At 40.4% G+C, this 16,073-nt stretch overlaps 1 protein-coding gene across 27 annotated transcripts in view; it reads right to left on the bottom strand.

Moving 5' to 3' along the window:
* LRRFIP1 (LRR binding FLII interacting protein 1) overlaps positions 1–16,073 on the bottom strand; it is a 127,123-nt gene that overhangs the window by 32,478 nt on the left and 78,572 nt on the right. For 10 of the 27 annotated variants that reach the window (XM_056350600.1, XM_056350597.1, XM_056350579.1 and 7 more), the window contains 4 exons: positions 12,648–12,695; positions 9,471–9,527; positions 4,077–4,121; positions 3,039–3,104 (listed from right to left, as the gene is read on the bottom strand). The exons of 15 other annotated variants lie outside the window; for them this stretch is intronic. In XM_056350600.1, the coding sequence (XP_056206575.1) occupies positions 3,039–3,104; positions 4,077–4,121; positions 9,471–9,527; positions 12,648–12,695 (216 nt within the window). Of the gene's footprint in view, positions 1–3,038; positions 3,105–4,076; positions 4,122–9,470; positions 9,528–12,647; positions 12,696–13,828; positions 13,889–16,073 lie in introns of those variants that run through there. 2 more of the 27 variants (XM_056350582.1, XM_056350577.1) reach the window with 2 other exon arrangements.

The following is a 16,073-nucleotide window of genomic DNA, read 5'->3' as shown; positions in this document are numbered from 1 at the left end:
GGGCTGACTTGTTGCTGACAAGGACAAAGGATGTGCCTACACTGTTTTGTTTCCAGAGGTTATAACTCAGTGGAAGCAGAGAAGGGAAATGAAAGTTTAAAGCGTCAGGGAAACTGAACTAAAACTTATTTTGGAAATGCATTTTAGAATTATTCCCTCTATCTTCACAGATTTCAGAGTAGCAGCTTCACACTCAATCTTGTACTTAGAAATATGCATATGCATATGTAAAAGGAAGTTTTTGATACATTCAGGAAAAAAAAGGAATTAAAGAAGTTTTTGAGGTTTATCAGACAATTTCTGTATTGCTGCTGCCTCAAGGCAACTCTGAACGCAGCCTTTGTGAAGAGGCATGTCAATCCATCACATTTCACGGGCAAAAGCTCGTACCGATGTATGGGCAGGGGCAGCTCAGGGACAGGAACAAGCATGAGGAACTGCTCTGCTCAACAGCTCAGACTATGCTGCCAATAACCTTTATGAATTTATTTTATAGGCACTTAAGATTATTACTCAGATACAAACCCACTGAAATCTAAAGAATTACCCCACTTTTGAGATGCATGTACTCTGTCTTTTTTTAAGGTTTCTTCTATTGTTACCTGGCCATTACAGGAACTCCCTGGACTTCCCAGTTACACTGACAGCCAGGTCTTCCCCAAGCTACTGGAAGACTGTTTCAGCATCATTAGCCACGCTAACAAAGCGGCACAGTATTAAATGAAAATTAAGCTTACAGTACTAACAGAGGATAACAGGGTAAGCTGGAAATAACATCAGCTACAGTACAACCATAAGCTTAGCTACTAGCCACAAAGCATTACGTTCCAAGGTATTCAGCCCTTAGCAAGCTCCTCAAGCAGGGCAGAACACGACCAAGCCATGTCCTCAGATGTCCTATATGAAGTGACACTGGCTTCATGCACCTGAACTACTGAGCTTCATTCCAGAGATGAGAATATGCACAGTTTAGAACTGTTGCACAAAGTCTACAAGTATTTTCAGTCACAGACACGCCAATTCCTAAATTAAAAACAAAAAGCACTGAAGTAAATATTTAGATTTTGTTTTCTTATTAAGTAGTTCTAGCACAGAAGCCTTGCACCATCACTGCTGTTTTATGTTTAATGTAACAAGGATGTAAAATAAGTTTGAAACACGTGACAGGGAAAAAGTATTAACTGCTGATGAGTCCCATATTAACGTTTCAGAGGATCTATTTGTTCTATAGTTGTTCCCTGTGTATTGCAGGGCAGAATATGGAAGTAAGTGTCATTTGTTCGGTTGGCTGAGACCAAGCAAGGCCAGTTTCAGCCTCATCCTGTGCGTTCACCTGTCATCTGATCATCCAAAAACATTCTTTGGGGACAACTACCCAAATGGCACACCTTCTACAGGTTAAAAGTTCTAGGAGGCTCAGAGACATGAAAATAACCACAGCTAGCCTTAGTAATTGTGACAAGGCCATTCCCGTTGAGGCAAAAACCTCGTACTCCAACTCTCTCATTATTACAGGCAACCATGCAACAGAAACTGGAAAGGCTGCATTATGCACGGGCTTCCAAATACCTGTGGCACCGGGTGGGATGGAGGAAGGGGAATGAGCAGCAACCTTATATTCAGTGTTCCCTGCTCAAGCCATTAACAGTGGCTGATAGACTTGTAAACCAGTGTTTGGGCTCGGAGCCCACTGTAAATGATTTCTCTCAAGAGAAGTGTATGGTCGGGACCTCCAAGAGACTTATCTCAAAAAAAAGAAGACATCCCATACAAACAAAGGGCTGCAACCAGTTCAGCACAGCCTCAGTGACAAAATCACCGAATTGCAGGCTGCCACAACAGGATAAGTATCAATGAATTTTCCACAGTAGCCAAACGAAAACAAGGCACAATTGTGAAACAGAGTGATCTGAAGCTTAATGTCAGTCGCAGTAAGATGCACAGCCCAATTAGTGAAATCGGTGTGATTGCAAGAGAATAGCATAGCCCTTTAAAGACTAACAAGTGCTTAGTAAGCATTCTTGAAAGTGTTTCCTTCTCCAAGCTAGTAAAATGTAACTTTTAAGGTTAAATCAGTATCAATGCTTTGTCTTGACACTTTTTTTCTGTTAGGTCTTAGGTGGTGGTGGTTTATTTGTCAGGCTGTTTGGGGTTTTTTTGTTTGACTGGGGTTTTTTTGATAATCAGGGAAGATCTCAGACAGAATCAGCAGTGGGCCCACAGAGCAGAATCTAAAAATCAAAGACGACTGTGGTGTTTTGTTTTGGGTTTTTTTTTGGTTGGTTTTTTTTTCCCCTCCTCTCCAGGCCATTACAACAGCAGCAGATGTACTGCCTGGCCCAAATGCTCACCACAACGCAGAGGCCCCATCTGAGAGGATTTTCTGCCTTCTGATCTGTAAATAGAGTCCTGCAGCTGCTCTTTTTTTGAAAGAAAACAATTTATATTGTCATTCCTCATACTGTTGCTCCCCATAAATAACAGAGCCCTCCACTCACAGGAGCATGTGTTTTGAAAACATCATCACCAGTCACCCAGACCTCACTACAGAATATAAACCCAAGAAACAAAACAAAGCAAGCCATACATTCACAAAAATCCTTTACTACATACTAGCAGGTAAGTGCTAATGTAGATGTGAATTACTTTTGTTTGTTTTAATTGTATTCTCAGTTTTCAAAAAAAGAATTACATCTTGGTAAGGGAAGGGACTTTATGTACTGCCTCTCCAAAGTGTTTTATCTGCAAACCAAGAGCGAGGCAGAGCTGAATTCCCCTCGCCGCAGGGCTGGGCTCTGTCAGTGCCAGCCAGAGCTGGTCTGCGCGAGGCCAGGCATTACAACAGTAGATAAGTCATGACTCGTTATTTCATGGAAGCTCACGGAAATGGTGCTCATACTTTTGCCTACAACAGCAGGCTATAAACCTCCCATGGTCCATCTTACATGTTCCTCAGCCCAGAAAAGGCTGCGTTCTAGTACACACAGGTTACTGGAGGACAGAGACAAGACAACAGGGAAATGCAGAAAACATCTTACAGCACGAGAACTAGAGGCACTATACCGACGACTCCCACTGTAAACGCTCTCGTCATACACAGACGCCTACAATTAAAAGACAGAGTCAGAACAGGACTGGCAGACCTAGTTTCTGGTTTCAGTCCAGTGAATTACAAACTCGCAAGGTGCAGCACGAAGGACATTGGAGAATAAGCAGTATGTGCAAGGACAGGGACATCCGTATGCAACCACAAGCAACATGCAAGTGAAGATCTAACACAACCTGAAGTCAGTGAGCTAGGAAATGCCATGAGGCACGTGCAAAATCTGACACACACCCCCCCTCAGTCCATCACATAGTCATGCATTTCTAACCGTTCTCCCAATCATCAATTCAACAGTTCATACTGCCTACCAACAAAATGGTTACATCAATTCTTAAATTGTTCAAATCTGTTTAACCTTCATTTCTGATGCTGGCAATATGGGGAAAAAAACCACACCTGATGAACTTCACTTACTAGCCAGTTTACTAACTTAATAGAAGAGAGGAGGAAGATGCACATTTTAAGACTGGCTCCACTTTAGCATATAAATGCGTGGCTCAGGAAACACTGAGGGAGTAGGAAACTCTACCTTTAAGCTTTGAGAAAAAAAAAAAATCTGAGCTCACTTTGAAGTTTAAACACAAACGGTGGAATTTGGCTACAAAAAATTTTAAACAGATTTTTTTGTTAGTTGTTACACAACCAGCAAGAATTGATGTTGCCTCTCTCTGGCCCACTCCTGCACATTGTAGCTAACACACCAAAACAATCGTCTCCATCCAGAGAGAAGCCTGTGGCAGCATCACAACCCCACAAGCAGTGGTTGCACAGTTCCAACAGGAATAAACAGAAGGATCATCAGCAAATCCAGGTCTGTACAAACACCATTGCACACGTGCATTCAGATGCATCAGACATCAGAGTGTGAAACAAATGGACCCAACGGGAACTACAGAGGTAGGAGACAACATATGCATGGCTGAAGGTGAGTGGCTTCGGCATTTGTGTTTAGAGCATTAGTACAACAAACCCTGTAACTTCTGGCTGGCAGGGCATCGCTGTACAGCAAGGAGGGCTGAGGAAAACAAGCACAAAACTTTTTTGCATAGAAAATGAAACAAAAAAAGCGCCTACAGCAGAATTAACCATCTTGATAAGAGGTTAGGATTATTAAACTACAACAGAAGGAAACCCAGCATAGAGAATATTAGTCATCTGCACCATAAAAACGTTAGATCTCAACTCCTAAAGACTAAGAATACCAAGCAGACACATGCATTTCCTACAGGAAGGGAGGACACGACAGTATGCATAAAGCAAAACAGCATTATTTAATTTTAGGTTGTTAAGTTGTTATTGTCACACACACATTCATGTGTAGCAGCCAGAAAGGGCGTTTCTCACTTCAACCAAAGGCAGAAGAGCAGCTACATACAAAGACAGAAGTGTTTTAAGATACACGTTTTAAGTGTTTCACACAAGTGCAAGATCATCTCTTGTGTATTTCATTATTAAACAAAAATGCAGAGAAAACCTACATAATTCAGGACAAAATTATGAGTACTTAAGTCAGAGCACCATAAAACAAATTACTTTGCTGTTAGTAATCATCGTTCACAATACGCAGCAATCAAGTTCAGAGAGCGCAAGCTGTTATCTGGCATCATTAGGTGCAAGAGATGCTCCAGCAGTGGTCCCCAGCCCACAGCTTGCAGGCAACAACCTGCTGCAAGTCACCCTCCTCCTCCACATCTGCAGTGCCCCATCGCCGGCCGCCACAAACACCAGGCGACGTCCTCGTGCAGCTGCCCATCGGGAAGAGGCTGCGGACCACTGCTCCAGCACTGCTCTGATAGCACCTGACTGGCTATCTGACTGGCCCACACACAGAGGACAATCCAACCTCCCAGGTGATCTTGAAGCTTCAGGGGTTTTTCTTCTTGCAGCCTGTGAATTCTTTGCTTGCAATTTCATTTTATGCAGATAGATTGTCTTAAGCTTGCTACACTGACACAGCGAGCAAAGAAGTTGCCTCAAATGGAAGAGAGTGATTTCCCTTGTTTTGCCAGACCAACTGAGGCCAAAAGCAAACAAAGTAACCGTAGGAAAGGGAGAAGCAGCAAAGGGAAATTAATTGTGCTCATTTTAAAACCGCTTTCCATTACTCATTACCATCTTAAAAGGTCTGGTTTGGGTTGGCTTTTTTTGTTTGGTTTGGGTTTCTGGTTTTGGGTTTACTGGTTTTGTTGTTGGTTTGGGGGATCTTTTAAGTAAAAAGAGCTACAGAGGCTCTTGACAATTGGTCCAAATTAATTCCTAAGGACAAGAGGTTGTATTATCCAAATGAAGTTAGAACAAGTCCAGGCCAGGTAAAGCCAGAGGGCAACAGACCCAATTTCCATTTTGGGAAGAAGGTTGAGATGTGGAAGCATAGCTGCTGCTGTTGTGGAGACCCAGATCTGAGTAGTACGAAGCCTGCATCAATAACAGACAAAAAAAAAACCCTTAAGAACTTGGCTGCGCAACATAAGAACCTTCTGAATTCCTCTAAATGGGAAGCAAAAAGTAAATTACGTGATTACAAACTGCAAGGGATTAAAGTGGTCACAGATGCAAAAAGAAGAGGTAACTGCATTAAAGGTACAAGGATGTGTGAAAATCGTGTGCCCTTTCTATTTGTAAGGTAGAAGTTTACTTAAATATACAAAAGGCCTTTCCTCTATCCCTACAGCATCTTATACACAATACCCCCATTTGGTTTATTTTCCACTGAAAAGGTTTCAAATCCTCACATTCCCTCCTCCTCTCTCGTTGCTTATGGCCCAACGAGACAGTATGCTGTTGGGACATGGTTTGTATGGGACTTGGAAGACAATGGACCATACTTTCAGTAGCACATATGCAATTTGTGCACCTATGTTTCATCCTAACTCTAGGTAAGTGAAGCTGTATTAACCAGCATATTTCCAGCTTCTGCAAAACAGAATCGACAACATTTTATTTAAAAGATGCTGGAAACCTTATTTTCCAGACTTAAGTTCAGAATAAATGGCTGCATCACAGCTTCATACCTTAAAAACCCAGGCTCCTGCCTTAAAGGATTTATTTATTTTCATGTGCAGTCCCGCTGCAGCAGACGATAGGGCTAATTGCCACTGCCAGGTGTGGCAAGACTGAATGCAAAGAAAACTTTTCTGTAAGAAGTGAGACTGTCTACATTAAACACCTTCTTTTATGCAGCTTCTTACCTAGCATCTAGCCAACCTTGTACTTCCAGTCCACCTATTTGGTCTCCCCAAGAATGGGGAGATCTTAATTCAACTTCAAGTTAAATACCAAAAGAATCAATAGTGACTGACTGACAACTTCAGTGGACTTAAAATCACCTTTAGCCTCTGAAATACTACCTTATTTACCTAGCCTGGTACACAATATCTCCATTCACCCGCCTCAGCACCTGTACTGGAGTGCAGGATGCCAGCTCAGCTTTTCTGCTGTCGTGTATTAGCTGTGAGAATTTCTGCTGCACAAACGCTTCAACACAAGGCAGACACGTAGGGCTTCCCAGGGTGCAGGAAGGCTGACAGCAGTAGGATATTTATAATATTGAGTGGAACTCAGTATTTCAGCTTCTAAGAGCTTTAGAAAAAGCACCCGTAGATGTGCTACATGTCTAAAGAAAGGCTGCAACAACACATTATGAACAACTTAAATTGTTATAATCAGCTGGTTTTAATGTGCAGAAATATTAGATGTACAAATCAAGGTCTTTTCAATGCAGATTGGAAATCCATGTAAGCAATTATGCATCTTTTGGAGCCAAAGAAAATACATACTAGGAAGCCTTGGTATTTTCCTTATTCTCAGAGAAATGGCAGCCTAAAAACACATTTTAAATGTGATAAAATAGTTACTTTGCCATGCCAGGAACGGATGCAGCCCTGAGCCAAACGGGCAGGGTATAAAGCCACGCCAGGAAGGCGTGCTTAGGAGCGAGCCCAGGCTGCCACAGCCAGCGTGCAGGGCCAAGGGAGGAGACGTTACCTCCCTGCATCCCCACCCTTGTGGAATGACTTCTGTGCTCACGCAGTCTCCTATAACTAGCCCTGCGATAACACGCAAGTTGCAAAGGTATTTTCAAAGCCTCCCAGGCACTGTTTAGATTCCTTATTTCCCCATGGGTGCGTGCATGCTGGTGGGAATGGTTGTTCGGGAAGATCTGCATGCCTCTACCTTCTGTGCTACACTGCAGAGCTCTCCTTTTACAGCTGTTCTCCAACAGTGTACTTCTCCAGTCATTTTTTGTGGGGGTCCAGACAACCAAGATACGCTGCTTCCAGTAGTCAGCAATTACTCAGCCTTCTTACAAACCCTAACTAATCCTTACATCATCGCTATAAACTATGTAGGTGTTAACTCCATTTAAAAATGAGGGATATCTTTGGCAACTTACAAGTAACTTGTTTGCTTTTCACACTGGACTTCTGTCACTGCAAGCAAACAGATCTGTGGATAAGACACAATACCACAGGTATATGCTGAGGACAAACCCAACCTCAAAAAAAAAAAAAAATCATCTTTCTGCTTCTTTTTTCCTGATTCATATTTAAGGAATCAACCTGTGATACTGCAAGTACAGTGTATGAAGGCTGATCTCCATGTAGACATGGCTCCATTTTGTGACTTAAAATTGGACACCTATTTTGGAAACAGCTATTATCAGCAGACTCATCACTTCCTTGCTGCACTGAAGAATTTTCCTCCTCTTAGTTTTTCATTGTCACTTTGACAATCTTTACGTTTAGGTTTGGAGGTTTTGGAGAGAGTGTTCCTGCGGGTGAATGGCAGCAAGACTGGCATCAACTGGTTTTGGAGTTTCAGCTATTCTGTTTCCCTAAACGTTCTTCCCCCTTCTAAGCAATGATTACTCTAAATTACACTTAATAATGAAAGCCACAAGGAACTAAAGATGTTGCCACAATTATGCTCTACACAGACTAAACTTCCATGCTGCAAACCCTAAAACCAAGATGATTTAAAATCATTTAAATGGAAACCAAACAACTTATTTTCCCTGGATGACTTTCTTACAGATATTTTGCTCTTCCTGCAGCTCTGGAGTATGTCATTAAAGACTAAGAACATCATTTGTCAGAAGTGCTACATAATAAAGTTCCTTGAACTTGTTAAGCAGTTCAGCACGAGTGCCAACAACAGGACATACTGTTTTCTTATCGGTTTAAGCAACAGTATTTCATTGTCTCTTATCCATATATGCAAACTAAATGCATAAAACCCTATGGAAGAAACAATTTTAAATGGACATGAAATATAAGGTCCCATTTCACTATTTATACAAGCGCCTGCTTAACTTCATGCTTACAAATAGCTCATTTAAGTCTATCTCATGTTTAGCATGTATTGCTCAAACACGTAGCTAAATGGAGTCTTAGAAGTAATTTACTTTTCCCCTAAACACAGAGCTTTAGTCTGCATGCCACTAAATTGCTTTAGAAGCTTAATAGCATAAATATCAACAGGCTCTGAGCTTTTGTCTGCCTTTGATAAAATAAAAGGCAAGGAAAAAACTGTTCCCTTCCCTGCCTCCTCACTCAGGCTCCACTTGAGACAATACCTTTAAATAATTTGCAAACCCCAATATTTAACAAAGCAGGACAATTAATTCCTGTAATTGACACAAAACACTGTGCTGGAACAGAAGGGAACATTGTGACCCACATACACACTATGGAGTCAGTTAATAATTAAGCTTTTTTTTGACAAGAATATTTCTAGAAATAGAAGTACATCAATGGTAAGTAGCTAAGCAGCAACACTTGTTCACCTCTTTGGGAGTTTCGAGAAATCTTAGGATACAGTTTATACAATAGGAAAGAAAAAACGAAAAAAAAATGGTATTTAGTTAAGCAAACTTCAAATAAGCAGCAGACATTTGGGGAAAATTCAAAATCCAAAGTCCACTTTACAAATGCAAATCCCAAGACATGGACTAAATTTTTGGTGAAGCTTGGGAGTTTCAGTGTTGGATCACAACATGAACATGTTACACAGGCTGGAAAACAATCATTCTGCTGACCAGCACAGGGGAAACCTCCATGCCAGGTGCTGCCAAACCAGTTCTTGTCAAAATGTAAACAAAACTGGGTGAAAGTTAAAAATGAAGCATTTCTGGCTTCCAAGTTCTACTTGTACCAAATTCAGAGACTTCTCTTCCCACTCATGGCCTAATTTTTAAAATTATTTTAGATGGCTTATTGCTGCAGCTCCACATCTGACAAACTGCAAAACCCACAACATGCAAGACAGGAAAAACCTGCTTTACCACAGAAATGAATCTGCTAATTAGCTTTAATCCCATTAAATAGAGCAATAGATTTTATAGCAATATAAATCATCTACTAACCCTGCTAGATTTTCTACTCTGGGATGATCCATACACATCTTCCTCATAACCATTGGTCTGTTATGGAAGGCAAGGAAAAGGGAAAAAAAGGAGAGTAAAAAAATGATGCAGACCCAAAAGGAAATTTTTAGCAAAGGTCATTACTTATGAAAAGCAAAGGCAGAGAGAGAACTTTTCAAAGATACACCAGGTACAGGAGAAGTGCAGGATTAGGTCATGATTTCAAACATGAGGACATGAACGTTTGTGTGCCTGTCAGTACCTGTATACCAGCCAAAAATGTCAAGGATACTCCTGCTTGCCTTTTCTGACCCCTTTTTTTCTTGTTAAGAAACACTTTTGCTTCCCCTATTATTACTGCACTAGAGCACCTGTCTCTTCAAACACTGTGAAGGGAATACAGAACAAAAAGCGGGCAACAAGTGTGATGGACTATGATAAAAGAAATTTATCACTGTAGTTACTTTTACCTCTGGCAGCTAAGGCATTAAAAAGCAACAAAATGTAGCAGAAGAATAAATTCTACGTTTATATTTGAGACATTCAGTTTAGTAAACATGCAACGCTGTATGAAATCTCTTCTTTTTAGCTTTCCCCAATTACATCAACATTAAACCCAGACAGTGACCATCTGCCATATCCCGGTATTTTGTGTGGCAGTCCAAAGACTTAAGAAATTTCAGTCAGTTCAGCTGCCCTCCATCACACTCAATAGCCTGCCTCGTTGTCATTAAGATGTTTTCTCTTAAAAGGAGGCAAAAAACCAGGCTCAGAAGGAGCATTTCACAAGCACGGTCAGGAATAAAAGAAAATTATCACTACAATGCAGTTTTTAGTCTGGAAACATGGTGTTCAAGAAAAAGAGGATAGACGCAGAAGTCACCTCAATCAATACCATTAAAAGCTCAGATTTCTCAAGTAATTCACTATTCTGGTATCACTACACAACAAGGCCTGCTTTAGCATTGAAAATGAGGAAGCCCTCTCTATTTGGGGTGGTATTTTTAGTGGAAATTTTATTAGCATTTCTATTAAGTTTTGAAGTCCAAGTTTTAATGCATTCCCAAAATGAAAATCCACTAAACCCAATCTGAATCAATTTTCAAACAAAATATTCATCATATACTACACCGGAGCTTCCACGGAAAAATTAAACAAATTATCTTAGAAACCAGTTTAGACACAAGCTGGTAAAGCAACGTCTGGGAAAACTAAAGATTTTCTACTGAAGTGCAATATTATCACTGCAAATGGAAGGCCAACATCCAGTTTCTTTTTTCAGGAAGAACTGGTTTGAAATACTGCTATAGCCTTCTCAGGCTATGCACCTTGGCTTCTTTCCATTTTTTTTTCCAGCTCTTTGAATTTTTTTAATACTTTCTTGAAGAATGGTTAAAAAAAATCTTCAGCAACTGAAAGCAACACTCCAGCTGCAGCCCCAACAGCACCATGCAGACCAATTACCTTTCATTACTACACTGAGGAATTGTTTGCCTTTTTTTCAGCTATGTAATATTGACTAAAAGTAACCTTGGATCATTATCTGAGCCACTCCTATGCAGAATTCCTTACTCTGTAATAGTGTATTTACTTTTTCCCAAATGTGGCATTCTTCATTTATTTTTACTTCATTTATTTTTACTTCATTTATTTTTACTTCTCCATTAAATAATGAATTTATTTAATGGAGAAGTTGTCTCATCAGTATTTTTATTCTAACCCCACATGTGAAACCCACCTTCACTCCCTGTATTTGGACAGCTAGGCAATACAGACTCCTGTAGAACTCTTTCTCCTTTAAAAACAGATGATGCTGCCTTAGATGCAAGAGACCAGAGGAGATCCTTTCCAGCTGTCTCATTTTCTAACAGTTATGTTTCAACTAACAGTGCATTTCTTTTACAAGAACATCTTGCCCAAGGCTTCACTTAATGCACTGTAGAGACACAACCAAGAGCCATGAAGTCACATCTAATGCTTTTCCTTTATGCCCTTAAATATTTACCTTGCTTAGGGAAATTAAGTTGAATTGACGCAATTAATTTTCCACAAATCCAGGTTAACTGTTTATCACTTGATTTCAGGCACTTCTAAATGTATTTGCCCTGTATCCTTCAGATTTTAAACTGAAGCCCCATAGCTCAGGTCATTTCCCTTGTCTCTATGACCCATCCTCTCCAGCATGCATTTTTGAATCCAAATGCTCCAGACACTCTTAAAGAACAGGGTCAATTTTATCGGACCTTGCTGACCTTTGTTCTACGCTACATTAACATGTTAATTATCTGATCATAACCTTTATGAAAACTAGAACAAAGACAGTTGCATCCTGGGGAGGCTAAAACATACAGATTTTACTTGTCCCTTCATGTGCAACTGACCCTATTCTTTTCCATATTTTCTTCTTGCTTTTAACAGATGCAGAAAATTTTCTCATTGCCATTATCTCCATTTATACTTGTAACATCTTTTACTTTAGACTGTGGCTAACGCTGCTTCTTCAGGCTTCCTCAATCACACATCCAACTTCCATTTCTCAGAAAATTCTCTGCTCCTTTCCAATGTACTGAAGAACCCCAACCCAGCCCAGCAACCTCCTTCTGCTATGAGTAGCCCTCCCTCTGCAGTAGCGGTACACCAATTTGCCCCATCTTGTCCGCTCTTTCCCTCCCTGGAATTGTTCCCCATGAGATTCACCTAAAATCCTGACTGCGTAAAAGCACATTCTCTTTTACCTTCCATCCATTTCTGGCTTTGTGGTGCTTTAAGTAGTGCCCTACTTGTACAGGTGCTAGTAAGGCACTGATACTACCTAGGACTACCTTTAAGAAAATTTGCTGTACTACATATATATTCTAACTACCTTTACGAAAGATGCAGTCTTTACTACATACCTGTTCTATTGGTATCATCTGTTTCTGATTAATGTTAAAGCTTAGGTCAGCTTTTGAGTTTTTCAAGATGCTCTTCATGTACAACACTGACATCTTTGAATTATACCACATTTTGCAGATGAAGTGATGCTCAGTATTCTCACAGACATAGTCCCAATAGTTACACCGTATCCTTGACATTAGGCTGGTGAGCTCTTAGAGCCAACAAACTTCACGTATTCTTTGTCCTATCACAGCAGTTTTGTATGCAAAAACCGCTGAGACAGTCAGTCAAGATACATACTGCTTTGGAGTAGTTCTTCTTTTTGGTCCTCTCATTCTCTAATCCAGCCTGCAGTGAGATTAAGAATGCAGGATGAAAAGATCAATGAGTTTATGTGCACCCATCCATAGCCAAGCATGCATATCAACATGCAAAAACATCAGTCCAGTTTTCCTCCAGCTCTACACAACACGGCTCAGTGAGCACAAATGAAAAAAAAATCAAATCTCAAAGTCAACTGACCATTTATTAAAGAATATTGTTAAAAGTGATGATAGTGCTGTTAAATTTAGTAGCCACAGTTAAAATCATTCACGCTTGCTGGGTTAAGTCAATTAAAAGAGCTACCAGCTGTCTACACTTACTACATCAATACATCCATGCAAAATCCAAATGTGTTTGAACTATTTCTGTATATAGGTCGCTCACAAATAGATACACTGCATTCCTAATGTGAAATAGCACAGGGAATGAAGGAGAGTGAAAAAGCTAGAGTCTGTAAAAAACTGCTCTCCCCAGTTTGCTTTCTGCAGATCTGAGACACCTCTATTTCAACACAGTGTTGCCACAAGACATCCCTGCTAATGGTACAAGGAAATTTTCTTTAAAATTAAGTTTGAAGTCCCAATCCTCATTCCCCCTTCCACATCCTTTTTGTTTTTCCTAGAGTCGGCTTCATCTCCAACGTGTTCAATGCAAATAGTTGCTCTCCTCCTATTATTACTTACAGAGTTTGATTTTGTCCTCCAAAGCAAAGCTGACAGCTCAATACACAAGCTACAGCTTTGGTAGGCAGAGTATTTGTCCTGTCACTTTTGCTAGATCTATTCAGAGCGAGTTTGTGCGAGTTTTATTCTTTTTCACATTTATGCTGAAATAAAACCAGACATACCTGGTCAAACAATGGACAGACAGACTGTAACAGAGAAAGTCTGTTAGGGGAAATAAAAGCCATTCTGCTCTGTTGTAATGGTAGCTACTGAACTAGGCCTAGCTTAAGTCCCTCTAATCATTCAGCGATTTTCATCTGAACTGCGTCAGAACAGCAGGCGAGGGAAGCAGTATTTTCACATCACAGACCACAAACTGCCTCAGGATTATTTTAGATCATCCCTTATCTCAGTCCAACTATCACAATTCATGTTAGTTTCTTCTTCATGATTAGTTTTTAACACACACTGCAACTTGCAGACTATTCTCACCACTGGGTAGGTGCTGGCATATTCCAAATGAGACTGTAAAGGCATGAGAGGAAAGAAAAATCAGAATACAAAGGAAAACACTGAAGCAAGTTACAGAAATCAACAGAATCCCCCAAAACAAAACAAATAAACACAAACCTCCAAAACAAACAAAAAAAAAACCCCCAACAACCAGGCACAGCAATATAAATCACAACTAAAGAACTTTGATAATGCAGGACTTCTTGCACAAAGCCAGAAATCGGGAACCTTGAAGCAAACACAAGAAGGAAAATGCACAAATTTCATCATGAGTGATTAGTAACACAAGAATATTTCATGCTGGATGGTGTCAGAATAGAGACAGCCAGCTGAGAAGTGGGAGAACAAGGACACCTGCAGTATAAAAGAGACTAAAGAGTCTCAAGTGTCTCAACAAACACAGAATGATGTTACTGAGCTTCCCTAAGAAAAACTGCACGATAAAGAATCAAGCTAGCAGAACTTCTGAAGAGAGGGAACACTTTTGATGGGTTCAGGATGAGCCACAGAAAAACTATTAAAGATGCTCTTTCATCACAGCTGAGGATCTGCTGGCAGGAGTCAGAGATACACTCAAGCTAGCATTATATCAACACACTAGGCCACAGTTTACAGTACAGTCACAGCTATGCAGCTTAAATCAATTTGCTAGCCTGGTCTAATCAACATCTCAGGTGGTTTTGCAGTCCATATTGATGGTTGCTCTGCCAGATGCATCCGGGCCAGCTCCCCAAAAGCTAGCTCAGCAGATCTCCGGTGCCTGCAGTACAGACAACCACTTAGACAATACTCTAGGAGAAAATCCAGAGTATAAAACCCACCCAGATTAGGAGGGTGGTAAAGTTTTATGGAGAAAAGGATTTCTGAAATAGGCTCATTTAACTGAAAACTTCTTGTACAGAAAAGCAGCAACCCTTAACACCACCAGCCTCTCAGAGTGCTATGAGCCCAAGTGCCAAAGATGCAAGATCAATTTTCAGAAATTCAAAGTCTTGTAGATCAGTCACAATGGCATCCTGCAGCGATGGAGGGAGAGCTTTCAAATATCCAGAACAGGAAGAGCATTCAGAATTCTCTGACTAGTTTTATAAACCCTTTGTGGACACAAGGCAATAGCTTTTAGTGCTTTCTTCATGCTAAAATAGCTCAGAAGCCAAACTGAACCCTACTCCTCAGAGATAATTGTTTAGGTTGGTCATTGGTTTTTTTTTTGGTTTGTTGGGTTTTTTTTATTTTTTTTTTTTACTTTGTTGTTTTGAAAACACACACAGCAAGAGCCAAACCTTCACAAATAGCCAGACAGAGATGTGGTCAAACTATTAAAAGCATTTGCTATAAACCCACACTAGGTAAAATGACCAATGTACATACTATCAATTCATCATGAATAAAGCTACTAAAATATGTAGAAGGGCAAATTTCAGTTCAGACTAGCAAATATTTAGTTTCTTCTACAATCCCAGTGACACTTGGATCAGGGAAGGAAGCTCTGTCAAAACTCTTTTCCTGTGCATGCCTAAGTGTCAGCTTGCATAAGATACTCACCGAATGCTACTTTATGGGGACAAGTGGGAGTCTGTGCAACATCACTAGAAATACCAGCATAAAAAGTTTCAACCAGATCCTCCTGTCAGAAAAGGACATTCTTTGCAAAAGTATTAGGTATTTATGGCCCATCCCATGAACAGCTGGAGGCTGCTGTTGACCAGACCACCAGTGGTTATTGCAGCCTGAAGGCATGCTGGCAGCCCAGGCTGGCTGCTCCACAAAAAAAAAAAAAGTCAGAGAAGCCTTCTTCTCAAGGGATGGTGGGGAAAGCAGAACACAAAGCTTCTGCTGTTAAAATATATGATCCTTTGTTTCATTGTTAAATATTACAAAAACACATCAAAAGGAATCAGTAGTGGTTTTCCATGAACAAAAGGTGTTTCAGACGAACAGAGCTCCCGCTGTAAGTACTGTGCCAGTGTGCCTGCATCTTGCCACATCAAGGGGCACACAGTTAAGGCCACGGTTGAACAACCCATTTGTATCATAATCACCTTCTAAATAGAAAGAATTGAAATTTCAACTGATTTAGAGATATTTTTTCCCCCTCCAAATACACTTTCATAAACATGCCCAAATCCAAGTAAAATAAACATCAGGTTTTGCATTCATCCGTGAAGATAAGCTTTTCCTCATCAAATCTTTGGAGCTTTAAGGCACCTTCTATCTTTGAAAG

This window comes from Falco biarmicus, chromosome 8 (genome assembly GCF_023638135.1).
Source record: "Falco biarmicus isolate bFalBia1 chromosome 8, bFalBia1.pri, whole genome shotgun sequence".
NCBI lineage: Eukaryota > Metazoa > Chordata > Aves > Falconiformes > Falconidae > Falco > Falco biarmicus.
This window is presented reverse-complemented; position numbering and strand designations above follow the sequence as displayed.